At 38.9% G+C, this 20,594-nt stretch overlaps 1 protein-coding gene across 1 annotated transcript in view; it reads left to right on the plus strand.

The window, feature by feature from the left end:
* LOC135092938 (glutamate receptor 1-like) overlaps window positions 1–17,617 on the plus strand; it is a 38,980-nt gene extending 21,363 nt beyond the window's left edge. Inside the window, exons 3-7 of the mRNA XM_063991741.1 lie at window positions 8,774–8,879; window positions 9,275–9,475; window positions 15,209–15,364; window positions 16,188–16,331; window positions 16,588–17,617. Of these exons, the coding sequence (XP_063847811.1) occupies window positions 8,774–8,879; window positions 9,275–9,475; window positions 15,209–15,364; window positions 16,188–16,331; window positions 16,588–16,773 (793 nt within the window). The 3' untranslated portion in view covers window positions 16,774–17,617. The remainder of the gene's footprint in view (window positions 1–8,773; window positions 8,880–9,274; window positions 9,476–15,208; window positions 15,365–16,187; window positions 16,332–16,587) is intronic.
* Window positions 17,618–20,594: the final 2,977 nt, after the last annotated feature.

The following is a 20,594-nucleotide window of genomic DNA, read 5'->3' on the forward strand; positions in this document are numbered from 1 at the left end:
GACAGAAATATTTGGAAAATTGCCAATAACCAGCTCTAGGGTACCTACAGGAACATACAGAAACGGAGGATACATTTAATGCCATCAAAGCAAATGCGACCCTAACACTGAGAGATTTAGGCAAACTTGGGTGGGACACATATAAACGGAACGTGAATCACGGGAGACGGTCGCACAAAATACAGTCAGGAAGACGTTGAACACGATAACAACATCTCCAGCATCCACTAGTTAAGCTAGGGATTCGGATGAGAGGAATGCACCAGTTCCAAGGCAAATACTTGCATGGTGCACCGAATCAAACACACGAAACTGAGGTTCAGTAGCAGAGGAATAACTTCACAACCATACTCCAGATTTGAAAAAATAAATAAATAAATAATAATAATAATAATAATAATAATAATAATAATAATAATAATAATAATAATAATAATTCAGCGCAAGATGTATGAGTCAAAGCCTTAAGAAGTGACAGCGCCTTCATACATGCTACTTAATAAAACGAAGGTCAGGCGTCTGTCAAATACAAGACCCAGGAAGCGAGTTTCCTCCACACAAAGAGGAAGCAATAAGACGTTACCCGTCTTATTGCTTTCATGTTCTCCCAGTGAGTGCAAGGCATCAGTGAAGTATTTTGCAGCCTCATCACAGTTCCCTATCTCATCCACTGAGCGGGCAGGGGAGCTGAGATCGTTGAATATGTGCCAATTCACCTTATCTAGCCGCCATCGGGAAGGACGTGGCTATGGTGCAGAATCAGTTGATTCCAATAAAATTGACATGTGATCGCTCCCACGTAGGAATGGTAAAAAAAAACTTTAGTTAAAAAAAAAAAAAAGAATTAGAGGTACAGAGAGAGAGAGATCTACTGCTGTAAAATACCGGTGTGACTGTGGAAATGGGTCACATCTCCAAAGTTTGAAATCTCCAATCCTGAATCCTCGATAAAAGAAGCAATTAAAAGGCCACGAGGGTTGACATTATCATAATCCCACAAAGGACGATGACCTCTGAAATATCTCAATAAAATAAGAGAAGAAGGAAGAACATTTAAATGATTATGAAGTTCATTTACCTCGATAGGAACACTGAGAGGCAGATACAGACTACACAATGAATAAAAACGATTTACAAAAATGTTAATAGCAACAACCTGCAGTAGCGAGTGAATCTGCAGGTAGTTAAAAGGAATATCATTGCGAATAAAAATGGCAGTGCCACCGTGGTGATCCTGGCCAGGAAATGAAGTGGAGAAGAAAGCACGATACCCAGGAGGACCAAAGTGAGTTGATTCTCTGACCATTGTCTCTTGCAAACAAATGCAAACTGAAGAAAACCTAGAGACCAACATCCGGAGTTCTTCCCAGGAGGCATGCAAACCGCGACAATTACATTTCAGGGTCTTAAATTTTACTATTTTGAGGGAGTTTTCAGGGAAGACAGAGAGAGAAGCTCCTTAACTGACTAATTACCTTTCTCCACCGGCGAGGCTTATCTGATCCTAGGTTACTTATAGGAGCAAAAACTTGAGATTGTGTAACTGGTTTGGGGATAGATACCCGCACACGAGTCTCCGGAACTCCTGAAGAGAAGGAGGATTCCTCGACAAAGAGTGCCTTTGAAGATGTAGCCCTGAAACCTCATCGTGGTTTTGCGGTTGCTGAAATAGTCGTGGGTCGAGCTGAGTAAGCGGTCACTGACTCCTCTCGTTACCAGCCTGTCAGTTATAGCGGCTGGCGAAGCCAACTCGAATGCTTTCTCAAAGTCGAGGAAGACTACGATGGCTGGCCCGTTATTTACCTCTGCAAGGAGAGAGGCAATGCTGTCAGGAGCACTTCTCCTTTCAGCAAAACCGTATATGTTCTGGTGTGGTTTGCCTATTTTCCATTTCATGCGATTCAGAACCATTCTCTTAGCTGTCTTGGCTATGCAGCTTAACAGGGAGATTGGTCTGGTCTTATTTGGCCCCTTGGGTTTCGGTATGGGATGGATAACTGCTGTTTTCCAGCCAGCCTAGAGGCGTTGACGAGAGCGAGCAGAGCTCTCTCCCTTTCTGGACCTATGCTTCTCAGCATGGTGTATATTATTTTGTTATCACCTGGAGCGGTGTCTTTACGAGCCTGCGAGCTCGTCCTGCAAAAAAGTTTTCGTAGTTTGTTCACTCTGATTCATTTCTATGATCCACAGACTCTGGAACCACCAATTTTTAGGTGGTGAATGAGATTGCTGTGTTGGCAGAGCTGACTAACGCGTCTGTAAAGTCTCTGTCGAACTGGTCGAGATCGTCTCTGCGTGCGTAATCTCTCCACCATGGGGCCATCTCTCTACGAAAGGTGGCCCAGTTTGCCTTTCTGAAGCATCACCTGGGTGCCTCATGTTGTTTTTGCGGTGTTGTTAAGTCGAGGGTCATAACCAGAGCAAAGTGGTCACTAGTCACTGTCGAGTGTACAGTCCATTCAACTCTCTCTATAAGGCCAGCTAAAGCAAGATTAAAGTCCAGGGCATTGCCTTGTAGGTGGGTCGACACACCTGTGTTGAACAATTTCATTCCTGGTAGCATTGCGAAATGTTGCCCTGCGTTATTGGTTTGACTCCTGTAATGAAGGGTTTCATGGTGAGCATTAAAATCACCACCAATGTGGACCTCTTCCGCTTCAGCCAAGGCAAACAGTTCACTGAGATCGAGCTCAGCTTGGCGTGTTCTATACACCTTATAAACGTGAAGCTCTCTCCCTTTGGGAAAGAGCTTGACTTCGATGTCCTCTCTGCAGTGTACAGGGTGTTCAGTTAACCTGTACGGAATGTTGTCCTTCATAAGTTTCAGACAACTCCTAGTTGCACCTCTCTCCGACAGGAAGGTGGTGCGCCGTGAAGCTCGGGAAACTGAGCCTACAAGGATCGGTAATTAATGTCTTTTGTAGTAAACATACTCTAATCAGGTCATTGATGAGCGCATTGTGGAGCAAATTTTTGTTGCTCCTGAGGCTGTTGATGTTCCACTGCAGGAACTTGTCTTCCTGGACCGTGTCTTTATTTAATCCTAATCACCGTCGTGAAGCTGGCAGCCTTGCCTGGTAGAGCAGCTTCATAAGCTCCTTCCTGTCTGGCGTGTACTCTCGAGGGAGGGGCGGTAGCACCGCAACGGAGGACATTCTTCCTCCTCCTTTTCCGAGGTGCGGCTTGGGACTCCGGCTCTTCTGCCGAGGTCAGGGTCTGCTCCTTTACGCAGTCCGGTTTTTCCATGTTTTCTTCCCGAGACAGATGTTAGGCTCGTCGCTTCTATCACTTGGCTGGTTCGGGCTGTGCGTGGCGCTACCTCGATGCACATGTCTTGGGTTCGCGCTGCGGTGGGTGTGGCGTCTGCTGCTCTGTCTGTGTACCCCAGACATTACGTGCCAGAAGCGGGGTTGGGATTCATCTCTTTCGAGGGGCTGGGATCGATTTAGTGGCTGTGGTGCCGCGGCGACAGGAGTTCTATTGTGGTTGCGAGTTTGGATACAGTGGCCTTTTAGTAGAAGGCTCCCATGCAGCCAGGGAGGTGGGCAGCCTACGGAGGCGCTCTGGGCATCTTCTGAACCACGCACGATGGTCCATGCCCCAGTTGGCACACTTTGGCTCCGGCCGCGGTGCCTCTTCTTTCAGTGATTCGATGCACTGATTGGTCGGGTGTGGCCGGGAGCAGACGTATCCAATAGGGGAGGCGGGGGGATGGGGGAGAGTGGAAAGTACGAGCAGGTTCGCGTCGTCCAGTCTGATGCCCGATCGCTGACATAGCATGCTGAGTCTTGTAGCGACTGGACGGCGGACGGCATTGAGGAAATGGTGGTGGTGCCATATAATTCTGCTTGCTATGTTACAGAGGGGAGCATTCCGGGCTGCTTTTATCCCATGGGATAAAAGGAGGGCGTCGCGACGAATGTGAACCGGTGGTATGCTGGCCTCTACCTCCATCCGCGCCACACGAGTGCAGCTCAAGTCTCCAAGACACATTTGCACACATTCATACTGAAATACTGAAATACTGAAATTCATATTCCTCATACTTTTCAATGATAGACATGAGCCTTGTGTCTAATATCTGATACTTCTTCTTTGATGATCTCAATGCAACCCCTGAGTTTACCATCTCAATTGTTAACTCCCAGTTTGATTGCTCTTTCCTTAGCTTTGAAACTAGGTGGCAAACAGAAGGGTAGGTGACTGCCATTCTTTGTTCAAATGCTCTGTGCTATCCCTCTAGAGAGTTTGTTGTCCGTGGAAGACCATTTGCGGTTCTTTCGAAAGTGTTCCACGTTCTTAAATCAAATAATAGCCTTCGTCGTCTTCCTCGTTGAATTACACCAATCCAAGTTGCTTCAAAGTAGCCAAGAAACCCTGACAGAATTTCATCAGTTTCATCTTCTAATGATGAAATTAATTCAGTGAAAGCGTCAGCAACATCATTAACTGGCACAAGTGCCAAAGCTTGAAAACACTTGACGATGATTACACTTCTTGGATCACTGTACCAGGTATGTAGTCTTGAGCGTTCTATTTCTCTCCATAAGCACCGTCCGAAATGGAAAAAAAAAAAACATCCATAAATGTTTGTGTTTGGAAAACATGCATTGACGCTATTGAGACCTGCCCTTTCATAGCCAATAGTGACTGGAACAGGATTAAGATCTGGTCTCACCTGTTTGAGGGAGCTGAAAATCATTCCATAAGTAGCTTGGTTTTTGTTCCTTGCTACAGTATACTAAACAGTATACTAAAGTGACAGCCATTCTTTGTTCAAATGCTCTGTGCCATCCCTCTAGAGAGTTTGTAGTCCGTGGAAGACCATTTGCGGTTCTTTCGAAAGTGTTCCACATTCTTAAATCAAATGATGGCCTTCGTCGTCTTCCTCGTTGAATTACACCAATCCAAGTTGCTTCAAAGTAGCCAAGAAACCCTGACAGAATTTCATCAGTTTCATCATCTAATGATGAAACTAATTCAGTGAAAGTGTCAGCAACATCATTAACTGGCACAAGTGCCAAAGCTTGAAAAGACTTGACGGTGATTACACTTCTTGGATCACTGTACCAGGTATGTAGTCCTGAGCGTTGTATTTATCTCCATAAGCACCGTCCGAAATGAAAAAAAAAAAAAACATCCATAAATGTTTGTGTTTGGAAAACATGCAGTGACGCTATTGAGAGCTGCCCTTTCATAGCCAATAGTGACTGGAACAGGATTAAGATCTGGTCTCACCTGTTTGAGGGTGCTGAAAATCATTCCATAAGTAGCTTGGTTTTTGTTCCTTCCTACAAAGTATACTAAAGGAACTGTATGACCCTCATCCAGCAAAACATGCACAGTATATAACTGAAATCCTAATGGGACAAAATCAAAAGTACCATCACACAACCAGTGGTCTTTCAGAGCAAGAAGTTCTAAGTTTCGGGGCATTGATAGAGTTAGCAGATTGTCACATGGATGACCAAGTCTTCCCCTCTTATTGATTTCCGTAGCTCGTCAGTTAAAATGTCTCCGTCTGGTACAGTGCGTTGTCTACGCACCATTTTTGCCAAAGTTTCCTTTTTAGAAAGAGCACCTGCAGCATTAAGTGGGTAATCACTTGTGCAGTTTTGTATAATAGTCGATGTCCCTTCCTCCGAATCTTTGGCATTTTCCTAAATTTTATTCACAGTTTTCAATGACAGATTGCGTGCGGTATCAGGCGGATGTGAGTGATTACTAGCTTCTCCTTGAACAACGTCATCTTTTGTCTTTAATCGCCCACCACATCTTCCTTTGCGTTCACATCGCCAGTATGTTACACTGACTTTTCTTCTATCAAGCAAAAGCTTTCTTCCTCCTCGAGTCGTCAGTATGACTTCCATGATCTGTAAATAGTACATATATATATATATATATATATATATATATATATATATATATATATATATATATATATATATATATATATATATATATATATATATATATATATATATATATATATATTGCGTGAAAAAATGCACCAAAATTTTTTTTTTTTTTTTTTTTAACATAATCATAAATGTAAATATATGTAGCACAAACTGAAAATAAAAACCGGGGAAACGTTACAACCTTTACAACTTCTGACCAGCAACTGTATCAGTGTCGAGGCAAGTAACTTACAACGTTGGTTTCATGGCTCACGCTCAAAGTGTTTGAGCTGAGAATGGCAGTTACTCAGTTCAACAATTGAGATGGGAAACTCAAAGTCAATGCCGATTGTTTTCAAACAGTTAAGATAGCTTGTTATAATTAACAGCACGATAACGAGTATGGCATACATGTAGATACATTAAATACATTTTCGGCCAAATGTCTGCCGGCCAAATGTCCGTCGGCCAAATGTCCGCTCGGCCAAATGTCCGTCGGCCAAATGTCCGTTTGGCCAAATGTCCGGCGGCCAAATGTCCGGCCACGGCGCGCTCCTGCTGGATACGTCACGCAGTGGCTGTAATTGGGTTCTTTAATTGGATAATTGGTGGCTGTAATTGGATTCTTTTCATGCTTGGCAGGCACTGAAGTTGGTCGGCTTGTACGTTGAGTTCAGGACTGTATTCTTTGATGTACAATCCTTCTAGTATTGTAAGGCGCTTGGCATCAGTACACGTCCACAATTTCGGTGTTCTCCTCTACAGAACATGATGCCATGTTGATGCTGTGTTTCTTTGTGCCTCCAAATATTAGCTGGCAGATAAGGTCTCGTTGTCATCATGGCGATTTGGGCTTCACAGTTTCCTCGGTTGTAGATGAACTTATGTACAACATGTGACTTCTGGATTGTCTCTCTTTCCATGTGGGAAACATTTCTCAGCATGAGATGATGATCTTTGTATGCAGTAGAGAAGAAGGCACGGGTTTTCTTGTATCTTCGGAGGAGCTGGAGATATGCCAATTATCAATGATCTTAGTGCAGAGAACGATGTTCTTTTCAATGAAGCCGCTGTTAATCAATACTTGAGATCCCCTTTCTTTTTCTTTATGTACTTGCTGACAAGTATTGCAGTATGTTAGTGTTTGCGGATGTACACACATATGGGAGAGTCCTTGTATCTGCCACGACATTCTCTTCTTCTGTTAAGGCAGTATCCGGCATTACTGGGCTTGGTGTATACTTTTTATCTTGAAGAAGTTAAGAAATGCTGAATTAGGCAGCATATTAGCATATTTAAGGATATTTATCTATCTATCTATCTATCTATCTATCTATCTATCTATATATATATATATATATATATATATATATATATATATATATATATATATATATATATATATATATATATATATATATATATATATATATATACAGTAAAATCCCTCTCATGCGGCATTCGATTATCCGGCAACTTCAAGTATCCGGCACATTTTCCCCGAGCCTTAAAATCAATAAAAAATCAATGTGTACTCATAAAATAGATTAAAATTCCCGTGCTAGGCATACTTTGTCCCCTCGCCACCAGAGCGCACTGCTTCGCGCAACCCGCGGCCCACTGTACTGTGTTTACTCAGTGACTCAGTCCCGCGTGTGCACTGTTTATCGCCTGACGCCTTCATCATGCCTAAAGTTGTACAGTGTTAGTACAGTAGTATTGTGTGTTGGTGAGTGTGAGGTGGTAGCGCGGGTGGCGACACGCGGCACGGCGACTAGCTGATCTTTGTTATGGTAAGATGCATGAGTGTAGGGTGGTGATTGTGGACATAATTTCACTTATATTCAAGTATCCGGCAACTTCTGGTATCCGGCATGTCGGCGGTCCCGTTGATGCTGGATAAGAGGGATTTTACTGTATATGCTTTAGTTTCTCGTATCTATGCTGAAAAAGCGTGAATGTATGTGTCTGTGTGTGTGTGTGTGTGTGTGTGTGTATATATATATATATATATATATATATATATATATATATATATATATATATATATATATATATATATATATATATATATATATTATGTAAACAAGGGGTTATTGTCATTCATACCAAGAATAGGTTTATGATGATTTTTATTAAGAGTAAGGAATATAGCAAGACCTCATTCTTTAAATTTGGCTGGAGAAATTATATTAATTTTGACGATTTTAAGTTGAAGAAAGGTCTCTATTTTGGGTATTAGATTGTTATCTTTTTTTAGTGCGAGTTATACTTTATATATATAGAGGTTGAGACACCACGGGTTTTTTTATAATTCCTTATATTCATGTTGTTCAGGAAAGTTAATGAATATTTGAGGTTGTTTTTACATTGGTTTCCTTCAAATGTAATGAATATCAATAGAACTTATATTGATAATTTGGTAATCTTTTAAGTTTATAAAAGAATGATTTTGAAAATTTCTATACATGAAATTAGGATATTAAGTTTATTTTCGGGTTCATTTATTTCCGGGGCTTTAGCGTTAATAAAAATTAAAAGGGGATTAATGGATGTAATTGAATATATATATATATATATATATATATATATATATATATATATATATATATATATATATATATATATATATATATATATATATATATATATATATATATATATATATATATATATATATATATATATATATATATATATATATATATATATATATATATATATATATATATATATATATATATATATATATATATATATATATATATATATATATATATATATATATATATATATATATATATATATATATATTCACACACACACACACATACAGGCACACGCACACACACATTTACACTTTCTATGCACAGATACGAGAAACTAAACTATCAGTCTATGGCTTTCGTCAGCCTTTACACCTTTGGAGTTCATCTCAAAGTCGCCCAAACGCAGATTCCTGTTTCCCTCAGTCTCCAGGTATGCATGATGTTCCCATGCTGAACTCAATGTTTTGAATATTTTTTTTTTTTTTCATACATTAAAGGAGAATTTAAGATGTACGAACTAATTATTTCATAAACTCAACACCACATATTTGAAGCAAACTTTCACATATACAGTTACCATTGTAATGAAAACCAAATGGAGAATATTTAACTTTTTTTGCGGTATAAGTATATATATATATATATATATATATATATATATATATATATATATATATATATATATATATATATATATATATATATATATATATATATATATATATATATATATATATATATATATATATATATATATATATATATATATATATATATATATATATATATATATATATATATATTTCTCTGTCTTTCTCTCTCCAGATATTTGTGGCTTTTCTTTGGGTGTATGTGATAATCGTCTTGGAAGCATACAGTGCAAAACTAGTGTCCTTTCTCACTGTGGAAAGAATACCCGAGGGCATAAACACGATTGAGGAACTCTACCAGTCTTCTCTTTCTGTTTATGGCAACACAATATACTATCAAGAAAGTCTCGAGCTTGCTCAAAATGTGCATGCAAGAGTAAGTCATATAACAGGATATATATATATATATATATATATATATATATATATATATATATATATATATATATATATATATATATATATATATATATATATATATATATATATATATATATATATATATATATATATATATATATATATATGTGTGTGTGTGTGTGTGTGTGTGTGTGTGTGTGTGTGTGTGTGTGTGTGTTTGTATACGATATACAGAGACTTGAATCGTGTAAACAGAAATCGTATAAAGAAATTAAATGAGTAAATAATAGGAAATTTGATTTAGAGTATTTAATTTGTTAAATTTCACTATTTTTGCCTTGATTCTATATAAATGGTAAGCAAATAATATTAATTCCTATACCTTATCTTTGTTTAGTAATAGTAACACTTAAGTTTAAAAAAAAGTACTGAAAAAAAGGGAAAACACTTAGTATTCACTGGCATTCGGGTTTTTTTTTTTTTTTTTTTCCAAGACACTTTACACTGTTACCCACAATCATTCTTCCTCCAACTCCGGTGATCCCACTTAAGATCTCTCACGTTCCCAGTCATCCACTACCGTCAATTCTTCCACTTCCTACCTACTTTCCAGTTCTGCTTCTGCTGGCTTCTGTTTCTTTTGGAACAGCATTAGCATAATTAAATGATTCTTCTTTTTCTGATTTTTTCTTAGCATTTCTATGTGGGGAATGTCATTCATAACAGTTCTTGAAGGGAAATCGCTCCTTTCTTGAATAGGGTGGCGACCTACTGAGGCGAGAATCTCTCTCTCTCTCTCTCTCTCTCTCTCTCTCTCTCTCTCTCTCTCTCTCTCTCTCTCTCTCTCTCTCTCTCTCTCTCTCTCTCTCTCTCTCTCCAGCATTTGTAGGTCGTCACTCTATTTAACCCACCAACTGAATATACTGAATGCCAAACTACACACTAAGATGAGAAAGAACTAATTGGCCACGTGCTAGGGAACACAGACATTATAGACAACATATATGTTAGGGCACAAAATCCCTTTGGATAACCGCCCACAGTAACAAAATCAACCTACATTCAGTAAAGATATACACTTTGGCCAGAGAACAGCCTACTTACAGTCTTCTAAAAGACAGGCTCACACCTCAGATATAGCTGGAGGAGCCTGGGAATAAGATAGACGGCTGTAATCTAGCAGAATATTACACTATCTTCTGGTCTGTCCCACTCACGGTTGTTGTCTCTCAAGACCAATACCATTAAACAAGGACACAACGCACATAACGCCCAAACACACACACACACACACACACACACACACACACACACACACACACACACACACACACACACACACACACACACACACACACACACACACCAGTACACTACACTTAGGCAGAATGAGGGAGAGAACAGACAGGCAGGCAGTAGGCACCTGCCGAAACGATAATTACTCCCAATTAGGTCTAAAAGACTAGATCAGGAGGTACTGTGAACTTATCATTAAACTCAGCTGTGATCTCGCTGAAAGTTTCCCTTTGTACCTCACAACACAAGGGGCATTCACAGCCTGCCCTCTTATAACAACGCACTTCCTCCACACAAAACTACACACATCTAATTACACACACACCTGTCACTCAAAAATTCCAAATTGCCATGGCGGCTCCTACACCAGCCTCGGAGTCCCCATCTGGGGAGGGTACCACAGATGTTCCCAATTCAGAATGCTCTTCTGATATCAACCTCCAAGTGTCTTGACACCCCAGTCAACTTTTTCTTCATTAACTTCTGCAACTGACAGTAACCCTTTTCTGTTCTCTCCCACTTCCTCTATCCTCATTTTAAATCCAAAGCTGGATGTTGCGTCTATGTGCGCAACGACTTGACCTGCTCTCGTGGCCACGCTTTTGAATCTTCCAAATTTTCCACCATCCGGCTATGACTACAGAGTCACTCTCAAACTAAATTTATCTGTTTTGTTTACCTCTCACCTAACTCCTCTGACTATATGAAATTCTTTGACTACTTATCTTCCAGAATGGAGCACATTTTGACTCTCTTCCCTTTTGTGGAGATCTCCATTCTTGGAGACTTCAATGTTCACCACCAGCTTTGGCTTTCCTTTCCCTTCACTGACCATCCTGGTGAACTAGTCTTCAATTTTGCTATCCTCCACGACCTACAGCAATTGGTGCAACACCCTACTCATATTCTTGACCTTTTCCTAATCTCTAATCCTTCTGCTTATGATGTTAACCTGTCTTTTCTGTTGGGCTCCTACGATCACAATCTCATATCGGTATCTTGTTCTATAGCTCCAATCTCTCCTCAGGATCCCCTTAAGCGGAGGTGCCTCTGGCGTTTTGTCTCTGTCAGTTTGGAGAGACCTAAGGAGGGAATTTGTTGGTTTTCCTTGGAATGACTACTGTTTCCGTGTCAGAGGAGGAGTCTTAGTGTGCCGAGCACATAACAGAAGTGATAGTGTCTGGCATGGAGGCGTACATTCCTCACTCTTTTTCTCGATCTAAACCTTACAACCTTGGTTTAACACAGCCTGTTCTCGTGCTATACATGACAAAGAGGTGGCCCACGAAAGGTACTTGACCCCTTCATCACCAGAATCTCATGCGCTTTATATTTTTGCCCGGAACCATGTCAAATCTATTCTCCAACTACCTGAAAACTCTTTCATAAATAGAAAGTGTCAAAATCTTTCAAGATCTGACTCCTCTCGTGACTTCTGGCACCTAGACAAAAACAATTCTAATAACTTTGCTTCTCATTCTTTCCCTCCTTTATTTCTGCCAGATGGCACAACTGCTAAAGCTGAACTCTATGCTCAAAATTTTCCTAAAAATCTCTACCTTGGATGATTCAGGGCTTGTTCCTCCCTCTCATGCACTTCATGCTATCTATTAAAATTCTTCGCAATGATGTTTTCCATGCCCTGACTGACTTAAACCCTCGGAATGTTCATGGACCTGATTTGGTCTTTCCTATTGTTCTCCAAGCGCTTTCGTGCTTACACCTTCCTTAGTCAAACTCTTTCAACTCTGTCAACATCTACCTTTCCTTCATTTTTTTTTTTTTTTTTTATGTAGGAGGGACATTGGCCAAGGGCAACAAAAATCCATTACAAATAAGGCCCACTGAGATGCCGGCACCCTACTAGGTTCAAAGCGGTAGTGAAAAATTAAAGGATAAGCGTCTTGAAACCCCCTTCCTGAAGAAATTCAAGTTATAGGAAGGTGGAAATACAGAAGCATGCAGGGCGTTCCAGAGTTTACCAGAGAAAAGGATGAATGACTGAGAATACTGGTTAACTCTTGCATTATAGAGGTAGACAGAATAGGTGTGAGAAAAAGAAGAAAGGCTTGTGCAGCGAGGCCGCGGGAAAAGAGGATGCATGGAGTTAACAAGATGAGAAGAACAGTTAGCATGAATATAGAGATAGAAGATAACAAGAGATGCAACATTGTGGCAATGAGAAAGACGCTGAAGACAGTCAGTTAGAGAAGAGGAGGTGATGAGACGAGAAGCTTTTGATTCCACCCTGTCTAGAAGAGCGGTATGACTGGAACTAACCTGAGAGTTCTCTTGCATGTCCTGCTTGACACAAGGAGTCATAACTTATTAAAAAAAATAAAATAAAAAATAAAAGAGTAACTATTATTTAAACAAGCTTGTAAGAGATCCACTAGTTTACCATACCTCACGCCTACCTCGTTACAGCTGAGCTGTTTTACTTTTTTTTCACAAGCTCGCCAGATATTCGAGCTTACCCGACTTATTTCATCTGCCAGCATCGAATCGGCAAGGAAACGATGAACAATTAGCAGTTCAGGAGCTAGACGCTCCTGTGCTTACTCCAGTAACAACCTAGAATTCTGCTCTTACTTTACCTGATTGATCTCTCCTGGGTCATCGTAGAACCAAATAAGGTAGAGTATCAAGGAGCCTAAACCTTTAATTAAAAAGCTCCGATCCACCGAGTCCAGACACCGTGCCATGCGTACACTTGCTTAGACGCTCATGTTACCTTCACTCCAACTTTGTGGGGCACATTAATATGTGACCCCTTTCAGGTCTACGACTTATCCAAGTAAAGTTAGGAGTCCCTCTGCCACGTGATATTAGCTTTGCCGTTATTCGTTGTCCTCATATTAATGACAACAGTAAGTGCCAATTTGCCAGTCAGATTACCTTTCCTTTCTCGCTAACAGGAATTCAACTCAGTATGTGTATTTTTTTTTTTTTTTTTTGTGGTAAATCGATAATCCGGTCACCTTCGTGACGCTGGCCCTATGCTGCTCTTCTTGAAGGAGTGAGATTAGTTTTTTTTTTTTTTTTCTCCTCGATCTCTTCGTGCGCTGTGGGAAGAGCCTCTTTGTGACCATTTCATAAACATTTCGTAAACATAAAATGTCATAAGAGGGGAAAGACGTTATTTGATAATCCCGTGCTATCAGAACGCATAGTTGTACCGTATGAGTGATTGCTTTCCGAAGATTTTTTTTTTTTTTTTCTGTGTGAGGTTGGGAGAGTTAGTTCTGGTGTATTGATTTTGGGAATGTAACAAATATGAAAAAAAAATATGAGCGCATTCACTTTTAGATTGTCTGATAGTATATTTTCACCATATCTGAATCATTTTTAAGGTTACTCTTTGTCAAGTGTAAGATAAAGCTAAGGATGTATTTATACTTGTTGATAATATAGCGGCAGTAGATTTTTTAGACGGTCGGTGCTTCTGTTTAGTTTGTTTTTCTTTTCCTTCTTTTCTTTTCTTTTTTTTTTTAGGAAACTCGAGGCCAAGTACTACTGGAGATATATAACCCCTCTTATTTCTATCCTCCTGAGTGAAAAGAAGTGTTGACAAAATCTGGAAGTGAAAAGATGTTGATATACTATGTAAATCTAATTCGACATGCTATTAATATGGACAGGAGTAAAGGATATTACAGAAACATGCCACTGTACACTGTACATTTCTTATTACATCAGATTAGTAGTTACGTTGATGTTACAAATGGTATGCAAAGGGATGTTGATATCATGAGGCTAAGGTAAGATTATAAACATTAACTGTATATAAAGATTGACTTACACTATAAGGCTTTGTGTGGATGAAGATTAGAGCATTATGTGCTAACGTGTTCATCTGTGAGTCGATGTAGGAACAATAACTTTAATCATGTAAATGGCCAAATAATAGGGATGTTGCAGAACAGAGAAGTAAAATAAATCTTAAAATAATACAAAGAATTGGCCCATCAGAATCATCTCCAATATCGTTAAAATAATCAGTTCATCTTTGAACACAGGATAAATTCAGTACCTTGAACTAATGTGAACACAGATTCTGCAGCATCCGTAACCGCCAAAATTTGGTCTACCCTAACTTTGATAAATAATGCGCAACCCTGTGCATGGATGAAGTATTTTACCAGACACACCTAACCATGTTCCTTTTAATGCAATAAATATTTCATTTAAAACGCTACTGCAGTTTGTGCAGTAAATGCACTATATTTTGCCTTTGTTTTTTTTTTCTTTCGAAATTTAACTACTTTTCTCTCCTTCCTTCCTCTTCTTCCTTTTGCCTCTTAACGATGATGATGATGAAGAACAGTACTCTTAAAAGCATTGCATGTTCAATATTAACGTTACTATTTATAAGTGAAATGTGTGTTTTATTTGGTACATTACTCACTGTGTTGTTTGCCTATAACGTCATCGTTAATTTCTAATCTGACAGAAATTGGCTGACCATTACTATACAATAAAGGACTTTGATGTGGCTTATAAGAATATCATGAATGGCCAGGGCGCATACATGGCCTCGTCTAACAATCTCATCTACATGATGTCTCTGTATTCCAAGAATGGTATTCCCACCATGAGACTGCTGAAGGTTGGTAACGCTACCATCGTTACAATTTTCAATGACGTCCTTCAAAAACCTTCATGACGACCTTTATGTTGATTACACTAAAAATATAACATTGGAATATCTCACTTGTCCTACGCTAGGCAGTTCCTTGCCACTTGAAACTTACCATCTGCCATCGCCATACATATGTACATATATGCAACCTTCCCTTGAACTATATCTATTGTATGCGCACTTATCACTTTTTTTTTTTTATTTTATCATAATCCATAGAAGTTCTGATCTGCTTTCTGACTAAAACATAACTTCATTCGTGTCTCTTTTGTTATATTTTGTATATATATATATATATATATATATATATATATATATATATATATATATATATATATATATATATATATATATATATATATATATATATATATATATATATATATATATATTTTTTTTTTTTTTTTTTCACGATTCCAAACTGCTTTTTGTGTATGTATCAGGGAGACTGACCTAGGCTAAAATAAACTAAGATAAACTGTTCCCCTCCTGAATCAATACCGTTATTATTATTATTATTATTATTATTATTATTATTATTATTATTATTATTATTATCATTATTATTATTACTGTTATTATTAGTAGTATTATTGTTATTATTATTATTATTATTATTATTATTTTATCATTATTATTATTATTATTATTATTATTATCATCATTATTTCTATGAAATTTCATAGAAATAATGAAGCTATTACAGGTTGATTATTAGTGAAAAATACGAAGGATAATACTTGTTGCGGCGCCTTTATTTAAATTCAATCAAGTCAGTTTCCCCACACAGGAGTGCTTCCAGGCAGATAACACGGCAGTGGGTGTGCAGAGTCACTCACCACTCAAGAGAAACCTTGATCAAGCAGTGAACTGGGTGCGAGAGGCCGGGCTGCCCTACCAGTGGAGGCGTGAAACGCTCATGATTCTTAGACAGGTAAACATAAACTGGTAATTGTTAAAGTAAGAATGAGGCAAAGATATGTTCATTTTCTTTTACCAACTGCCAAAAAATAAATAAATAAATAAAATAAATAAATAAATAAATAAGATGGTAGAAGGATGACATTAAATGTGTACATAATAACATAATAAAATAAGGGAAGCTGCGGGAAGCCGTCAGGCTGACATCTGGCAGTCTCTACATGAAGCTAACCAATGCGTGCTGACTTTACCATTAAGTATCGATACAGGAGAGGAGGGCTAACGCTTCCAACGATGCTATGGACGCCCCTGAACCTGAACCTGAACCTGAATCTGAGGGCGAAAATCGTGTGTCATTCAGTCTGGAACACTTGCAAGGCGTGTTCATCATGTATGGCGTCGGGTGTGGCCTGTCGCTGATTGTGTTCGTTTCCGAGCTGCCCATTTACTACTAGGGCTGCATGTGGGGTATCAACCGTGCCCCCCCACCTTTTTCCTCTTGTCTTATACGCCAGTCACTCCAAGACACGATGTTTTCAGCATAATGAAGACTGATTACACAACAGACTACAAACCTAGACTGACAACCCACCAAACTACATACCTAACATCAACCTCCTCCACCCGTTAAATAAAAATAATCAACCAAAATTATTGTTACCTTCAATAATTATACTGTTCACCTCTTCCACAATTAATATTCTTGTGATGCACTTCACTAACAGACAAAATAGTACTACAGTGACTCGTTAAATCGGTTTGCATTAAGTTGATATATGTCGTATCCCCATAATCATTTTTATCTTTCCAGTGTATTAATTTCTTACAAGTAGTGTATATGACAGTTTCTCTCAGCAAGTAATCTCATAGATTTTTCGTCTCTTTATTTATTTTGTTTTTTTTTCTCAGTCCCTGTCCCAGTGTTCCTATTTTTACTTTCATTTTCATTGTAGCTGGTCTTCTAAACTTGCGAGCTGTATACAGTTATCCTCCTCCATGCTGCTTACACAATGATTATCAGTCTTGTTATGTTCGCCATACCAATGAGGATAAAATAATCTATAAATAGCATTTATTTTTACTAGTAAAATATAAAACATTCTGCCATATTATTCTTTCTGTTTGTGACTGAATTCATGTATGAAAGGAGTAACAAAACTTTTCGAAAACAACCTGACTGTCCACTACATGTTTCATAGGCTCTTAAATATAAATGAAATAGTGGGCTTCATAGGAAATCCCATTATTTTTTTTTTAGTTTATTTATTTATTTATTTATGTTTATTTAGTTCTTAGAATGCCCGATTTATTTTTTGTAACACATTGTAAACTTTTGAAAAAAAAACTTTTTTTCTCTCTTTTAAATACAAAAGAGTAAGACAACAGAACCAAACACACACACACACACACACACACACACACACACACACACACACACACACACACACACACACACACACACACACACAGAAAAAAATAAAATAAATCCATGAATGTAGATGACCATATCTGGTATAATTAACCTGTAAACTGTACCGTTCTGCTACCCGAGAAAAATCCTTATTGTCCCGAATACGAATACTCGTATACCTTCTTTCCCCTACAAAAAGGTTTGTATGTTTCTGATATGTTTTAGGAAGCTTTCCAAAAGTGTGTGTGTGTGTGTGTGTGTGTGTGTGTGTGTGTGTGTGTGTGTGTGTGTGTGTGTGTGTGTGTTGATAGATTGAGAATGTGTTTGTCTGGGGCAAATATAGTATAGGTTCTCAGATATGCTGTATGCGTACTTTCTATCTTTCTTTGAGGTGCAAGTGAAAATGACCTTAATATGGTGAGAAGTGAGTTATTTTAAAGTTTTGAGACATGTTTAGTAAGATCAGGGATGATTATTTATATTTCTTTTAAGAGAAATATTGGCCAGAGCCTACAAAAAAAAATAAATAATAAATTAAAAATGTAAAATATAAAAGTCTCAGGTCAGAGTTCCTAGCGAACGGACGTGTTTAGTGAGCAGTGACCTGACGATATAGCTCGCTAATGTAGACATGGTGCCATGTGTTGCTGAGTCGTCTGGTTGTGTTACTTCTCCTGTTCTCGAGACATTCATTGCGAAGGTCTCAGAGGTGGAGGCTGAGTTCCATCGAAGGATCTCGGAGTTGCAGGCTGCATTTCGTGAGAGGATCTCAGACCTGCATGCTGAATTCAGAGATGTCAGCACCTGAGGGAGGGTCATGTCCCGCCGACACCTTACCTAGTCAGGCGACGGAGGAGCAGTGGTAAGGGGCAGGGGCGCCAAGAGGCTGAATATCCTCAAGGTACCTTGCCTGGAGAAATTCCTTCACTGTGCTGGAGGGAGCGACGGAGGAGGTGGACGTGGCGGGAGGAGACAAGGAGAAGGAGGGGGCAAACGTTTTGTGTCAGAGACATGAAGCGTAGGTCGACGTTGTGTTTGCCAGGGGCTGGAATAGGGAAGGCACATGCTTGGAAAATGATGGGACAAAGCCCATTGTTTTTCTCAGCGCGGGAGGGAATGACTTTGGTAAGGTCAGGAGTGAGGATTTGTTCAAGAAGTTTAGGCAGGCTTTATATAAGATTAGGGACAAGGGAGGGATCCTTGTGGTATGTGGTGTCTTGCCGAAGAGGGGAGTTGGTGCTGAGTGGCTGTCCAGGGCTATTACAGTAATCGCAGGCTCGCAAATCATTGTAAGAATAATGGATGGACGTTCATCTACAAATGGGACCCCTTCTATGGTAAGGACACTTTGTATGCTAGGGATGGAGTGGATTTATCACGCCAGGGTGTTCAGGTTTTGGCCAGAGTACCCGAACAGGAGGTAACTGTACTCCAGACTTTTTTTCGTTAGTTAGAAGGGAGGAAGGGGTTGCGAAGACGAAATGAAGGACTAATCAATTAAATCTATAAAGGTAACTAGCTCAGAGAAGGCGAGGAATAGCTTGAGTATTTACTACACAAATTGTAGAAGTATTTTGAATAAAATAGACTTGATTAGAGGAATTGCGTGTGTAGAGAACCTTGATATCATTGTTTTAACAGAAACGTGGTTAGATATGTCAGGAAAAGTATTTAATCAAGAGGCTAAGTTATACAGAATTTTATATAGACAGGGAAAACAGGATTGGAGGAGGCGTCTCGCTGTTCGTTAGGGACTTATTACAATGTTGTATTAATAGTAGAATTAAAAAGATAGCAAAACAGAGTCGATATGTAGATATTAAAGATGGATCACAGTCAGTAGTACTGGGATTAATGTACAGGCCACCTAACAGTACAAAGAAAATTAACACCTCACTATGGCAGGAATTAAATAAAGCAGGCAGGTATCATCAGGTATGTGTGGCAGGAGATTTTAATTTTAGGAATATCGACTGGAGCCTGATTGTGGTTAATAGTGAAACAAAAGAATTACTTAAGTTAATTCAGGATATTTAAAAAAAAAAAAAGGTAATCTTAGAACCCACAAAGGGGAATAATATTCTAGATTTAATTCTAACCAAAAGGGAGGAAGCAGTCACGCAGGTAGAGGTTGGAGGATTGCTAGGTAACTGACCATTATGAAATTAGGTACAAATTAGAATGGGAGGAAAAAGAAGTAAAAACACTAGTAAAATACCTGACTTCAGGATACAGATTTTCAGGGATTAAAAACGAGTTGACTGGCAACGGACGCAAGGGGAGAAAAAGTCCAGGACGAAGTTGAGAGAAATTAGGCAGGATGAGAGAGGTGAGGTGAGGTGTGAGGGTGAAGGGTAGGATGAGGGGAGAAGGGTCCGAAAGGGTCAGAGGGGTGAGGGGGGGATATGTGTGAGTATATTGGAGGGTCACGTCATGCTAAGATGGGGAATGTGAGGTCGAGGTGATTAGAAGATAGAGCGGAGAGGATGGAGAGGACCGAGATGAGAAGATTAGGGGAAGTAAATGTAGATAAGTTGTATAAACATTACGTTGATAAATTACATACAAGACAGATAGCAAGCATCCCTTATAGAACAATAAGACCACAAAAGAATGATCCTAAATGAATGACTGTTAGGTTAAAGCACTACATAGGGCGGAAGAGAGGTATATATAAGATATTAAAGGCAGAGGAAGAGGTTTTAAGGCCACAATATAATGGATTGGTTAGAACAGTCGAGAGTTTAACGGCGAAAGCTAAAAAAAAAAAAAATGAATTAAAGGTAGCCAGCCAGGCGAAGACGGACCCCAAGGGATTTTATCAGGTATATAAGACGAAGAACAGAGAAACAAATGGCCCTTTAA

This window comes from Scylla paramamosain, chromosome 41 (genome assembly GCF_035594125.1).
Source record: "Scylla paramamosain isolate STU-SP2022 chromosome 41, ASM3559412v1, whole genome shotgun sequence".
Lineage (NCBI taxonomy): Eukaryota > Metazoa > Arthropoda > Malacostraca > Decapoda > Portunidae > Scylla > Scylla paramamosain.